Source organism: Crotalus tigris, unplaced genomic scaffold, assembly GCF_016545835.1.
Source record: "Crotalus tigris isolate CLP2741 ecotype Arizona unplaced genomic scaffold, ASM1654583v1 scf7180000018301.7375997, whole genome shotgun sequence".
In the NCBI taxonomy this organism is placed as follows: Eukaryota; Metazoa; Chordata; class Lepidosauria; order Squamata; family Viperidae; genus Crotalus; species Crotalus tigris.
Genome location: NW_024096931.1, coordinates 1,342,585 through 1,357,036, shown reverse-complemented (window position 1 = coordinate 1,357,036; position 14,452 = coordinate 1,342,585). Strand labels below are relative to the sequence as shown.

General features: G+C 43.2%; 1 protein-coding gene across 3 annotated transcripts in view; it reads right to left on the bottom strand.

Annotated features, from left to right (window-relative positions):
- RBBP6 (RB binding protein 6, ubiquitin ligase) overlaps positions 1-3,203 on the bottom strand; it is a 31,695-nt gene extending 28,492 nt beyond the window's left edge. For 2 of the 3 annotated variants that reach the window (XM_039349691.1, XM_039349692.1), the window contains exon 1: positions 2,599-2,764. In XM_039349691.1, the coding sequence (XP_039205625.1) occupies positions 2,599-2,764 (166 nt within the window). Of the gene's footprint in view, positions 1-2,598 lie in introns of all 3 variants that reach the window. The other variant, XM_039349690.1, reaches the window with a different exon arrangement.
- Positions 3,204-14,452: the final 11,249 nt, after the last annotated feature.

Below are 14,452 nucleotides of genomic sequence, written 5' to 3'. Positions count from 1 at the left end.
TAGGTTACCAAATGTAAACTTTTATTTAAAATATTAATGCATCAAATAATTCCAAATTAAAATTTTATAAAATATTGTTTTAAAAATTACCCTATGGGTGACTTCATTGCTATGTATATTCTTGTAGCTAAGAGTACACACAAATATGGGTTGCATTGTTCATCAGGGCAATCCTATAATACCAATGTATTAAAAAGTTGTGTTGTCATCATAATGCACAGCCAAGTGGCTTTAACATAAAAGTTTCTATAGATGTTTTGGCAATTTTGTCCCCAGGAAAGTAACCGACAGTACATCATAGTAATCTAGGGAGAGACAGACAACAAATAAGAGGTACACAGCTCCCAGATTGCTAAGAAATAAAAATATAGAAGTATAACAATTATTTTAACATGGAAGCATTTAAACCAGTCCTGCAGATACACCTACCTCAAAGACTTCATCCCTCAGTGATTAAAAAAAAATTACAGTATTTCTAATCACCAAATGGCTGCTCACACTAGAATTAAAATAATTTCATCAATCTTCCACATATAACTATTCCATCTTTTAATTATACCTTTACATATACACCAGTTGTATTTCTGCTATGATCTACTTCAACCAACACTAGTGAGGTAGAACAATTGAAACCTTTAACAAGGTGGCATATCTAATTATAAAAGATGAATTAAAGCCAACTTTTAAAATTGTAATTTGGAAAAACAAATTATAAGTCAAAGATTTCCTCATATTTTAACTATATTTCATGTTTGTTGAGCAGGTCAAAGGTCACCTCTCTTCAAATGGGCAAAGATAAGTTAACAATATTTTGGGGCTGGAATGGATCTGAGCAAAGAGAAGGAGTCTGGATTTAAAAGCAGAAGTGATAAGAAACAAATGTAAGCAGAATATTTCTGCATCCTCCATGCACTTCTAGTTTCTAATTGTGCCTCCTAATGATTTGATGATTGAGTATCATTGTATGGCAAAGAGTCCTTTAGTATTTCTGACTTATGAACAGAAATCTATTTAATACATGATTTAGTTGAATACATAATTGAGGTAATATATGGCCTGTATCTAGCTTTAAAACTTAAATCTATTTCCAAGCTCTGATATACAAGTATTTAAACAATGGTTTTATTAGAAAACAACTATTAAAAATCTTCTTGACAAGGGATTTAAATAATTGTTCAGAAGCAATTCAAATTAATCTTTGTCATCAATGACATGTTTAGGATAGGTACTTAATATTAATTTCTTTATATTCCAAGACAAGACCTGGCACCATTATTTAAATTTAAGACACTTTAAAATGAGGAAACTGAAAGAGGAAGTTATAGGTCTGGCCACAAATCCATTAATTTACACTTAATGATTACAGCTGAAGAGTATCTCTTCTTGCAATTATACCTACTTTACATCCCTGCAGCAATATTTGCATATCCTTAAGTCTTTTTTTTATACCAATACAGATCATTCTTTTTAGAATTCTAGAGTTAGAATCAGAAGTCAGAATTAAAGATACAGTATAAGAATAACAGAAATGATTTACTGGACAGAGTTTTCTTTCCTATACTTTCATACAGAAAAATTAGGAATAAACATTTTAAAAGGATAGGAAAGAAAACTCTGTCCAAGCTTGTATGGATAATGGGAGCTGAAAAGCATACATTGAATTGGAAGAGCATCAACAATGAAATCTGAGAAATGATTTAATTGGTCCTATAGCAAAATCCCCTTCAATTCACATTTCTGGCAACCAACACTTTGTCTAACATATTTATATTCAGATTTAATATTAACTAGATTACCATTTCAAGGCAGAGAAAGTTAAATGAAAAGTCTTATTTAAGATCAAATCTGGTTTTTTCTCCCCAACTCACTGTAATTGTTAAATCTTTTTGTCACCAAAATACGTCTCGACAATATTTGTAAAAGTATCTGACAGGAATCTCTACAGGATATAATCTGGTAATGTATTTTGGGTGTGTTTTCAGCCTGTTAAAACAAGGACACCCTTCTGAATCCTTATACATCTAAAACAGTGTTTCCCAAACTTGACCATTTTAAGGCATGTGGACTTCAATTCCCAGAATTCCACAGCCAGCAACGCTGGCTGTGGAATTCTGGGAGTTGAAGTCCACATGCCTTAAAATTGTCAAGTTTGGGAAACACTGATCTAAAGCATTCTATTCAAGAAAGTTACTGAGGAGAACTATTCCTGGCAAACTCCGAGGTCTGGAAGGGGGGGGGGGCTGACTTTTATTATTCTTTTTCCTACAGATTTCATGTTTCTTTAGAAGAAGGAAAAAAAACAAAACAAAACCCCGACACTGTTCGTCGCCCAGTCACGTCCTGTGTCCCAGACGGGCGGCCACATAAATAGCCAGCCAGCCGGTCAACTCCCATCCCGCCGGGCCGAAGCCCTCGGGCCGAAGCGGGCCGGGACCCAGAACGGCACCAAGGCCCGGCGCACGGCCGCCTCCCGTCCCCGCCGAACCCGCGGCCCAACCGGCGCGGACAAAGGCTCCGGCCCGGCGGCGGCAGCCGCGGAGGAAGGCCCCGCCGTCCGGAGAGGCGCCTCTGCCGCCACGTGCCCGCCCGCCGGCCTACCTTCTTTGGTCTGGGCGTTGGTGATCTGCAGGTCGCAGTCGGCCGCCTTGAGCTTCTCGCGGCCCATGATCTGGCGCTTGAGGTCGCAGAGCGAGATGTGCAGCCCGTCGAAGGTGACCGTGTCATAGTTGAGCTTCGACGAGAACTTGTAGTGCACGCAGGACATGGCGGGCGGGCGGGCGGGCGGGCGAGCGGGCCTCCGCTCCTCGGCTCCCTCAGAGGCCGCCTCGCCCGCCGCGGCTCCTGTCAGGCGCGGCGCTGGGCCGGTTAGGCCTCCAACATGGCCGCAGAAGCGGCGGCTCCTTCCTCCTTCGTTCTCGGCCTCGCTGTCTCCTCGGCGGCAGGGGCTCGTCTCGCTTCTCCGTCCTCCTCGGCGGATCGCAGCCTCAACGGCCTCCTCGCAACGGCGGCGGCGGCAACGGCTCCGAGGCTTCGCGAACGCTCCGGCAGCTCCGCCTTCGCTCCGGGGTCTCCCAGCCGGTAGCCGCAGGGCTGCGGAGGGGGAGGGGGAAAAAGCAGGGCGCGCGAGGAACAGCCGCCTCCCTGGCTGCACAACGCACGCTGAAGGGCGAGCCAGGCGCCGGAGTGCGCAGGCGTCACAGCGCGCTCCTGCGGGCCCACGTGACCCAGCGCATTATGACAAAGGAAGAAAAGCCGCTCTTCCGCTTTCTGGCCTCCTCGCCCGCCCCGCGAGGGAGGCGCGGGAGCGGCCGCCGGTCGGGCCCTTAAAGGGGCCGCGGCCTCGGGCGCGGCGCCGCTCGCTGGACCGTCTCGGAGCGGCTCCGGCGCTTTGGGCTCTCCAACTCCGGCCAGGGGCTTCTGCTCTGCTGCGCGCGGGCGAGGGGCTCTCCCTGAGGCCATCTAGCCCATCCCTGTGCGGGGCAGGTCCCCGGTTCGGGAGGGGGCTTTCTCCCGTTCAGGCCCCTCCGAGGCTTGGGGAGGAAGCGCATCCTTTGCCGGCGGCGGTGGCGGCCCCTCTCTCCCTGCCCCGAGACGGCGCCGTGCCTGGAGCCCCCTCTGCTCTGGGAGCGGAGCGCTGGCGGGGGTCTCCGCGGTCGCCCACCCGATCAATCCCTCCCGCCTTGGAGCCCCGTCAGAGCGCGGTGCAAGCCCCGCCGACAGGCGGAGAGCCGGGTCCCAAAGCTCGGTCGAGGCTCGTCGTTGCACCCTCCGGCTGCGCTCGCTGTTGGGGACGGGGGTCTCCATTGCCCGGGGGGGGGGGAAGTTCTAGCTAGGAGCAGGGGGGCAGAAGGGGGGGTGAGAGGATCTGCCGGGTTTGGCATCCGTCAAATTTATTTATTTATTTGACTTATATACCGCTTTAAGTGCAAGCACTCTCTAAGCGGTGTACACCAGTAAGCAATGTGTGTGTGTGTGTGTGTATATATATATATAATATAATATATATATATATATATATATATATATATATGTATATATATGTATATATATGTATATATATGTATATATATATATATATATATGTATGTATATATATATATATATATTATATATATATATATATATATATATATATATATATATATATATTTCCATTGCCCCCAACAATCTGGGTCCTCATTTTACCTACCCCGGAAGGATGGAAGGCTGAGTCAACCTTGAGCCGGTGAGATTTGAACCGCTGACCTGCTGAACACAGTCAGCTAAAGTGGCCTGCAGTACTGCACCCTGCGCCACCTCGGCTATCATCTATCTATCTCTCCTTATCTGTCTATCATCTATCTATCTATCTATCTATCTATCTATCTATCTATCTATCTATCTATCTATATCATCTATCTCTCCCTATCTGTCTGTCTATCTATCTATCTCTATCATTTATTTATTTATTTGTTTATTTATTTATTTATGAGACTTATATACCGCTTTAAGTGCAAGCACTCTCTAAGCGGTGTACATTGCCCCCAACCATCTGGGTCCTCATTTTACCTACCCCGGAAGGATGGAAGGCTGAGTCAACCTTGAGCCGGTGAAATTTGAACCGCTGACCTGCTGAACACAGTCAGCTAAAGTGGCCTGCAGTACTGCACTCGAACCGCTGTGCCACCTTGGCTCATCAAATGAGCCATGGAAGCGGCCTCTTCGCATGGGGCACGAAGGAATTCCCTCTGGGCTTTCCAGTGCTAGAGATTGGGGGGGCGCTTTCCTTCCTCTGCAGCCCCCCGAAAGCCCCTTAGGAGCTACGGAGCTCCTGCTGTTGCTTAAGACGGCGTTCCCAAAGGTGCTTTTTCAAGAGGCAACGGGGCTTCCTTTGTTTTGCCTTGGAGACGTTTCGCTTTTCAGCCAAGAAGCTTCTAAAGTTCAAGGAAAAAAGAGAAGAAGGTCCAGTTGCCTTTTGAAAAAGCACCTTTGGGACAACCCTGAACCGGATGAGGGAGAATCCCGCTAGACAGGTGGTCCGTCCAAATGAATTATTTATTTATAAATAATTATATAAATATTTATAAATAAAGGGGGAGGGAGAAACCATCTCAGCACATCCTGCCTGTGACAAATAGAGTTTATTAGATTTATATCTTGCTTTTACTACCAGAGGCCCAGGCAATGCACGCAGGACTCCTTCTCCCCATTTTTCCCTATAACAACTGCCCAAGAGAGGAGCTGGTCCAAAGATGCCCCATGAGGGGGACTAGAATGTGGCTCCCAAAGAGCCCAGAGAAGTGGCTGATTGGGTCCTTGGCTGCAGCCTCTTCTACCCTAGGTAGTTTACAAAGAAAGTCTGTGAGGCCAGAAGCAGGGGGTCTGGGCCCTGGTCCATTAGCCTCACCAGACACTGATCTGAGCTGCTCCTCCATCACAAAAGGAGAGTTCTTGGACCATTATGAAGTGGGGGAAAGTAACAACATTTTAACCCTTGAACCCTGGATCTGATGCACACACGAACACACGTGCAATGAAGCAGCAGAAATTGTTGGCAGTTTGGATTAGGAGCAAGGAATGACGCAAGGTTTGACAGAAACAGGTGACTGCTTGATGAAGTTCTCTCAAGAATGTTGGCTGAAGATCAGCAAGACATGGTTTATTCAACCAAGGCACCACTTGTCCAGTGTACCTCGACCATTTGGATTGCATATTATGCAACCCACAATGAAAAACGCAATTATTTCTGATGAAAATTTACCTGGGGCAGATTCAGGCTTGGGCCATCAACAGCCAAAATCCATTTCACATTCAAATTTTGCAACACCAAAAAGGAAAACAAAACTCTGGAAATATACTGACAGAATGTCATCTCGTTATGCAGTCAAAAGTATATATATAACATATAATATATAGTAATTTGACTTACTTCAAAGCAACCAGATGAACAATGGGAAGAAACAGAAAAAATCCTGAAACAACCCAGAAATGTGTCCCTCAGAAAAAAAGCAACGAAGAGAGGAAATAATTGCCAGTGGAAACCATCCAAATTGTTGAACTGAGAATGAAAGCTAAAACCACAGAGAAGAGAGAAGAAGCAAACTGGATAAATATGGAATGTTTGTGTGAAAAGGAGTAGAATGAGCAAGGGTAAGGTAGGTAAGTAACAAAAAAGGATGCACTGTGGATCTCCCCCCCCACCCCGAATAAAAAGAAAACTTGGAAAGCATCCATTGCTTGCAAACAAACAGTATGAGGCAGAAACTGGAAAGAACTGAGCAGAAGCAAATCAAAACAGATGGAAGGAATTGGCTATATTCTTCAACCATATCATAAAGAGAAATCTGAAGCAGGAGATATACTGCAAGATGAGACTTCACAGACTCTGAAACAGTCCCTGGAACCAAGGACAGGCCCTCAGAATTGGGCAAATCAGTACCAAAGGGAACCATTAAAATTTTATGTTAAAAATATGGGACACCAACAAATTGCCGAAGGAAGAAATATACTCATCATGAATATGGCTTTGGAGGTAGCTGCTGCACACACATCTTGGAGAGCAAAAAAAAAAAGCAAAAGCAAGGAGATTTTAGACTACAGAAATATCACTGGAAGCTAAAATTAAGAAGTGACGGCTGTCTAATTTGGTTGTGTCGTACAATCAAATTCCTTAGAAAAATCAATTACACTAGGAAAGGTTTTAAGTACTAAAAAATGGCAAAAGGCATGCTGGAGAGATTCTGTCAAGCAAAATATTAGTTTAAGCCTGGAAATGTTAACTGAAATGATAAAACATAGAAAGAACGAAGAGAGATAATATAGAAAGCCTGAAATTTGAATGCAATTGGATAATTAGATGAAGAGGGACAGAATAACAGTCAGAGACACCAGCGTCCTTTTCCCTGAGCAAACGTCATGCTTTGGGGGTCCACAGTGTCCACCAGAACCTTTATCAAAAATAGACCAGCATTTTACCGTTTACATTAAATAATAAATATTTTAGATAGAACTCAAGATAGACCAGATTCAGCCTTTAGATGTTTTTTAAAATTTTTCATTGCTTTTAAAATAATAAAAAAGAAAAGAAAAACAAAACACAATACAATACAATTATGATACAATGTCAAAGGGGAAAAATCACACAGAGCTTTTTTTTAAAAAAGTGAAAAAAATACAACAAACAAAACATACAAAAACATATATTATTTTAACAATAAATAGTTATAATACCGTACAGTATATACTTACTTATCTAAGGCAATTACTATTCAACTATGTATATATTTCTAATATATTTATATAATTATCATGTTTTTAACCTACTGTATTTTGTATAAATGACTCCTATATTTCATTATACTTGACAATGTTCAACAGAAGTGCTTCTGCTATTAAGCCCCCTCCCCTCGTTGGTTTATGCTTGTGTGAGGAAGGTGAAGGTGTTTGGGCCTAGGTATGGGCCTTTATGGAGCGGGCTGGGGAAGTCTCTGGGGGCTGGGGGCAGATTGTAACCCCCAAGTAGTGACAGACGGGGAGATATGATGGGAGATAAAGGAGGGCCACCTACAGGGACTGTACCACAGGTATATGTATTGTCCAGCTGTTGAGTTCATTCCTGTGTCCCAGCGGCAGACCTTCAAGGCCCTGGGTTGTGGGCCGTTGCTGTTGAACATAGGTGGGTCTGCATTAAGGCCACCCACATTCACAGTGTGATTGTCAATGAAAAAGGTGGCCTCACATGAACGATCAAGACCTGGCAAATGTCTTTTTCGGGAAAAAAAAATGGGCAGACTTTAGAATAGTTGCTTTGAATAGACAAGTAGTGACTATTTTAAGGATTTTCGATTCTTATTTTGTTATTGAAATGTTGTTTACCTGATATACATGAATACTTAAGCAAGTTTTTATTTCTCAGTTTGGACGATGCCTTAGCTACCTCAGTGAAGTCTGAGATACTCTCATTTTTCATTGAGCCTGTTTTTGAAATTCAACCAACTACCAACTTATATCAGAAATTTAAACTTATTTTTCAAATCAACATTACAAATATATTTAGGACTTATGAAATAGAGTTGGAATACCTGTAATGGATAGAAGGAATGACTTTGAGGAACAGGAGAGACACCAAGATTGTTGTCAGACAAAAGAAACCTGATTCTGGGGCAGAAGCTTGAGGTATGTCTCAGGTAAGACCCTCCCTAATTCTTGCAAAGATAAAGGGAGAAGCGTATTCGGCTTCGCAAGACATGATTATTATTACTTTATAACAAAAGCAGTATTCGCCTGCATGATTTTGGTGTCCTAGTCTGGTCTCAAGGTGCTGATAATACTTGATAATGGAAGATCAATGGAACCAAGTTTTACAAATATTAAATCTGCTTCTTTGGACATCAAAGTTAAAATTAATCCATCAAAGATTTTATTCCAAGTCTGTCGGATGCTTCAAAGGACTTGTCAGAAAGGAGGGATTGTAGATTTTTCTCGGCTAGCAATGTAAGGACATATTAACTCCTGTGGTTTGATTATGCTTGGTTTTGGTTTCTTTCTGGAAGAATATTGCAATATATATGAATAGATATCTGGATAATTATTTTCAAGTTAAAATATTGACGTTATTTTTGAATTATAATCCCAAATTGTGAAATCAGACAATTGTTGGAGACCATTAATTGTATTGGATGTGGGAAATAAGTGAGAAAGATTTGGAAAGTGCTATTTTCCTGGCTAAAAAGACTGAATTCAAATCTGTAATTTACACATTTGTCAAAGGGTATTTTCCCCATTAAACAAAGAATAAACAATACACTTCCCTTCGGCATAAATTACATGATATTTTGAAAGAACAGACAATTCTTATGAACAATTTGAAATATTGTTATTACATGATGATTGGATTGATGATATATTTAGGCAATTTGTATTAATTTAGCCAGTCAGTTTTTTTCTGTTCAATTTTTAATTTGTGTTTCTTTTGGTATTATATATTCATAATTCATGTTGAACATTACTGTTTTTCTTTTCTTTTAATGTCTTTTTTTATTTCTCTGTGATGGAAAAATAATGAACTAAGGCTGCACACTTTTTGCCTTCCTTTTTTGCCCCCTCCCCTCTGCCTCTCCCTTTGCAAACTCTTCCCCCCCTTTCCTGCTCCCCCCCATCTGGAAAGGTAAGACAGGTCCAGCCTTCCTTTACTGCAGGAGCTAAGAATTGCCACATTTCCACTGCCAGACTGCTCTCTTAATCAAAGGCCTTTACTTGTCCACCTAAGGATTTGTCCAGTGTGTGAGTGTGGGGGGTCTTGATTGTCCATGTGAGAAACCCTTATGCAGTGTCAGCACCTTTTTTTCTCAAAGGTTTAATTCTCCTTAACACTGGAATCCTTGACTTTGTTACATATTTTATTAAATTTCAAAGATAGAAAGTTAAAATACAAAATTTTAGGTAGGGAGGAGGACCAGGAAGGCTAGAGGACCCCCTCCTGCATCATCTTTGCTCCTTCTGCTTACCTGACCTTCTCTAATGAATCCCTGAAAGTAAAGCAAAAGACCATTTAAGCCTTTTGACACCTAGGCCAGTGTTTCTCAACCTTGACCATTTTAAGGCATGTGGACTTCAACTCCCAGAATTCCACAGCCAGCATCGCTGGCTGTGGAATTCTGGGAGTTGAAGTCCACATGCCTTAAAATGGTCAAGGTTGAGAAACACTGACCTAGGCTGAAATTGAGAAAGCGCCTCTTTCCATAGTTGAAACTAGCAAATATCAGCAACTTAACTAAATCAGAAAATCCCCTCTGGATATTGCCTCATTCCAGGGATAGACGGAGGCCTCACCCAGAGGTCTTCACCTTGGCTCACAAAAGGCCACGAGTGCCAACTGCATTTTCCTGACCGGCTATACTTCCCAGGAACGCCCAGAAGGCAGGCTGAGTTTGCTGCCACTTTCTGGGACTACAGAAAAGCTTCTCTGGAAAGGTTGCCACTTCAAAACTGTAATTTGGTGGCGACTTCCGGTTTGACATCACGGTCACCGTGGACGCTGGAAGGTGAGCTCCGTCTTCTGCGTTCGATTTTGTTCCACTGGGGGACCCTGGAAAGGGTTGAAAGTCGCCCTGTAGGAGCGACGAGCAAGGAGGGGACCCCCGCTTGATCGCGGGAGGGCAGCAGTCCTTCCGCTCGATCCAGGGTCCTCCAAACTGGTGAAGGAGAGAATGGCCGTATCAATATGGCTCGTCAGTAAGCTGCAGACAGCCGAAATCAGACTTACCATCAAGTATTTCTAAAGCAATGTGGATGAAACTGGCTGAGATCTGATCTTCTCTTTAAGAACTTAAGTATTTTCTTTTCCTATAAAAGTATCTTTTCCCCCTATGAGGAGAGAGGGAAGGGAGTTTCTACCCCACCCTCTAACACAGTGGGTCGCCAAACAATGCAGTGCGCCATTTTTTCCCCCTTTTCCTTAGCTGTGCTACTCCCTTTTCTTCTATTGGCTTTTGAAAGCCAATAGAATAGACTCTCTTGAATAGAGTTTAATTCTATTGGCTTTCCAAAGCCAATAGGAATTGTCCAGGCTGTCTCTGCCCTGCTGAGCCCGCCAAAAGTCCCCTTCTGCAAACGGTGCTGCACCAGTTGAGTAGTCCTCGACTTACGACCGGTTGAGTAGTCCTTGACTTACGACCAGTTGGGGGTCGCGGCATTAAGAAGGTTAAGAACCACTACCCTAACAACAGCAGCGACTGACTACCCAGGGGAGCACTAAAAGAACAATTTTAATCTAATTGGATTTATATGTTTCTGAAACTTGAGGACCAAAGGTTTTCTTATTTTTACTGGAGACTTTTGTTTGTATCTACAAAAAAGAACTGGAAAAAGGATTATAAAAATTTTGGACTTAAAAAACTTTAAATGGCATTGGTGATCTCTTGTGGCAAAGTTTGGTATTACAACTTGTTATTGCCTAAAAGAGTCTTCGCTTGAAGCCCAGACTTCAGATAAAACTCTTTCTGGGCGGCATAACTGGCTGCTTGAAATATGAATATAAAACTTTACTGACTTTCAGAGCTATATGTGGGGAATTGCTTTCCTATTTCTTTATCTGAGGAACATTGGTTATTACATGAGACGATGATATCCCTTGGACTATAAAATCTTACTTGACCAATGACTTCTACTATAAAGACCACCTATAATACGTGAAATAGAGGTCCCATACCTAGTTATAAAATTATTCTTAACGTCTGATTTTAAAGTCCTCAACTGAACACACTATTAAAAGAATATGGATGAAGACCAGGAAAAGCAACAGAAATTTTGGGCTCAATTGTGGTCATAACCTGAGGACTACCTGTAGTTTGATTTTATTTTCAGTTTTAGACCCATTTCTTCACTTTGCTAAGTTATGGAATATAGACAGCTTGTGAATTCTCTGATCCCCTTTATTATCAAAGTTCTGCTGTTCTGAGCAAACAGGCTAACTGAATTTTGACTGTCAATCTTATAAAGCCTTTGGAGCCTTTGGTGTTTTTAAGCTGAAGATAATCAGAGGATAATAGAGACTCTGCCGGAAGCTTGGATAATCTTCGTTTCTGTTCCACTGCTGTATCCTTGGCGAAAAATAACTTATCTTCTAGAAAGGAAGGTGTGAATCCCGTGGGAAGAATTCCATCTTCAGCCGGTATGTTGTGACTTGTCTCCATGCCCTCACATCTGGTTGGGCAGCCTTGTTTCCAGCCTGAATACTGAAGCACAGCAAGTATGGGCTTCAGGAGTCTGATCTATATGGACTTGAGGCCTTTCCCTTGGTGTGAAGTCTAACCTGACCTCGTTTTCAGCAAGAGTTTTAGCCTCGGAAGCCCTGGCTCCAAGTGCTGAAGTGCAGGAGCAGACAGAGAAGGTGGCTGTGGCTGACACTGAGGTGAGGATAAGTAAAGTGACTGTATGTGTTCCAAGCCTGGAGAAGAGGGAGAGGGGTGGTGGACAGAGGCTGTAGCAGTTCATCATCATCATCATCATCATCATCATCATCATCATCATCATCATCATAGTTGGAAGGGATCTTGGAGGTCATCTAGTCCAACCCCCTGCTCAGGCAGGAAACCCTATATCATTTCGGACAAATAGCTATCCAGTCTCTTCTTAAAAACTTCCAGGGTTGGAGCATTCACTGCTTCTGGATGCAGGTTGTTCCACTGGTTAATTGTTCTCACTGTCAGGAAATTTCTCCTTAGTTCTTGGTTGCTTCTCTCCTTGATGAGTTTCCATCCGTTGCTTCTTGTCCTGCCTTCAGGCGCTTTGAAAGGTTGTGACACCAAGCTCTGGGAATAGATTTTAAAAGATAGACTCAAGATCCAGAAGAATCTAAACAGACTTAAACACTGGGCCTCCTCCAACCAAATGCAATTCAGTGGTGAGAAAAAGTCCTGAGCTTAAGGCAAGAAAAACCAAATGCACAGGTATAAAATAGGTGGTACCTGGCTCAACAGGCTGGAGATTGATGATGTCACATCCCTCCCCCTCAGCTGAGAGAGAGAGGGCTGTTCAGTTTTAACCTAGATGGCTTCTTTGACCCCTCTTTCAAACCAGCGGTCCTCTCTGTCTGAAATATGGACTTTGCTGTCTTCGAAAAGAGTGGCCTTTCTCTTCTAAAAATACAGATGGATTGCTGAGTCATGGATTTCTTGCAACAGCTACAGGAGGGCAATGCCATCGACAGGTGAAAAAGCACCTTTGGGACAACTATGACCTGGATGACTGAGACTCTTCATAGACACTTAGATGTGGGGCCCTTTGCAGCAGGGCCCTAGATACTGTATCAGCCTTGCTTCTGTATTAGGCTATCGCTGCCTGAGAGATTCCATCACCAGGTTGGCGCTGGTCCTCGAGACTCATAATCTTTGGTGGCTTCAGTCTTGCCCTGGTAGCATTAAGCCTGGAGGAGGTCAAAGGTTTATGGCCACCGTGGCCACCATAGAGCTGATCCAGGTGACTGAAAGCCCAACACCCAAAGCCTGCACACTAGAGGTAATTTTTGTCAAGGGTCAGTTGAAATATAACTTGAAAGTGGAGGGCCGTGCCATGGGCAGATGGAGTAGGCTCGGATTGTGTTTTAGATTGCCGGTGGCCTCCCTTTGCAGGGTGAAATGACCTACTATGTGACTCTGCCCCAGAGGACTAGCAGACCCTGAAGGCTTCCAGAAGGAATAAGGAGATAACCTTGACAGGAGAATGCGTAGCCCTCGAGGGAAAATTAATGACAACTCAGGCCTGAGAAAGAGATAGACGTGAGAAAGACTTGATTAGGTATAAGAGGAAGCAGAGGAAAACTCTGACAGATTTTCAAGATCTATTTTTATGCCCTACCACAATAGAGTAGCAGTCCTATAATCTGTGCTGTGTTTGTCTCTTGAACTGGCCCAGCTTGAAGAGGGTGGACAAAGGAAGTCGGGGGGGGGGCAATATTGAGGATTACATTGCAGTGATAAGAGTGGCAACAGGTAACTATTTCCCCTCCCTTGCGCAGATAAAAATAGCCACCCAGTGACCTTTTTAAAGAGTGAGTCGTTCCTTCCTAGGGTGGGATGAGTCACAGGATAACCTGCAAGGCCACAGTGAGGAAATCTTCCAGGCATCTGGCAGATAAAGTTGCTTGGATTCACTCGGAGTTGGACTCTGACTGGGAAACTGCTGCCAAGGTGTTTGGAAGCCAGGTTTTGTGTGGTTAGTTGGGATGAGTTTGAGCCTGTAAATCCCAAGGAGGTGAGCAGGATCCTTAGGTTTGCTAATCTGGCCCCCAGGATTAGTTCCATGCCCTTGACTGGTTAAAGCTGCTCAAGAGATGAGTTCTTGCAACAGAATCTGTTTTGTGGAGGGAGGGGTGCTTCTGTCTGCAAGGAAAGGGACAACACTTCTGAGGAATTTTCATCCAGTCTCCAACCTTACCTTTTTCAGAATGATTGATGTTTAGATGCCCTGTTTAACATCTACCTGAGGCTGCTGGTTGAGGTCTTCCATCAGTCTGGGGTCAGGATTCCCCCATTATGCTGATATACCCCTCCATATATCGTGCCCAAGCAATGAAGTGGCCCTATCAAGGTCCTGGCCCAGCATCTATAGACTGTATAGGGCTGGATGGAGAGGAATAGTGTAAGGACCTGCCCCAGCTAGTCCCTCAGGAAAGCAAGACTTTTGAATCCATTGAGTTGAATCAAAAGAATTTTTTGTCAAGAGTGAAAACTTGGCAGCTATGTACCTTATTGAATAGAATAGAGAGTAGAATAGGGAATGGGAACAGAAACAAGAAGAGAAGAGAATTAGAATTAGAAGAGAATAGAATAGAATAGAATAGAATAGAATAGAATAGAATAGAATAGAATAGAATAGAATAGAATTCTCTATTGGCCACGTGTGGTTGGAAACACGAGGAATTTGTCTTTGGTGCATAAGCTCTCAGTGTACATACAAGTAATAGTGATAAATC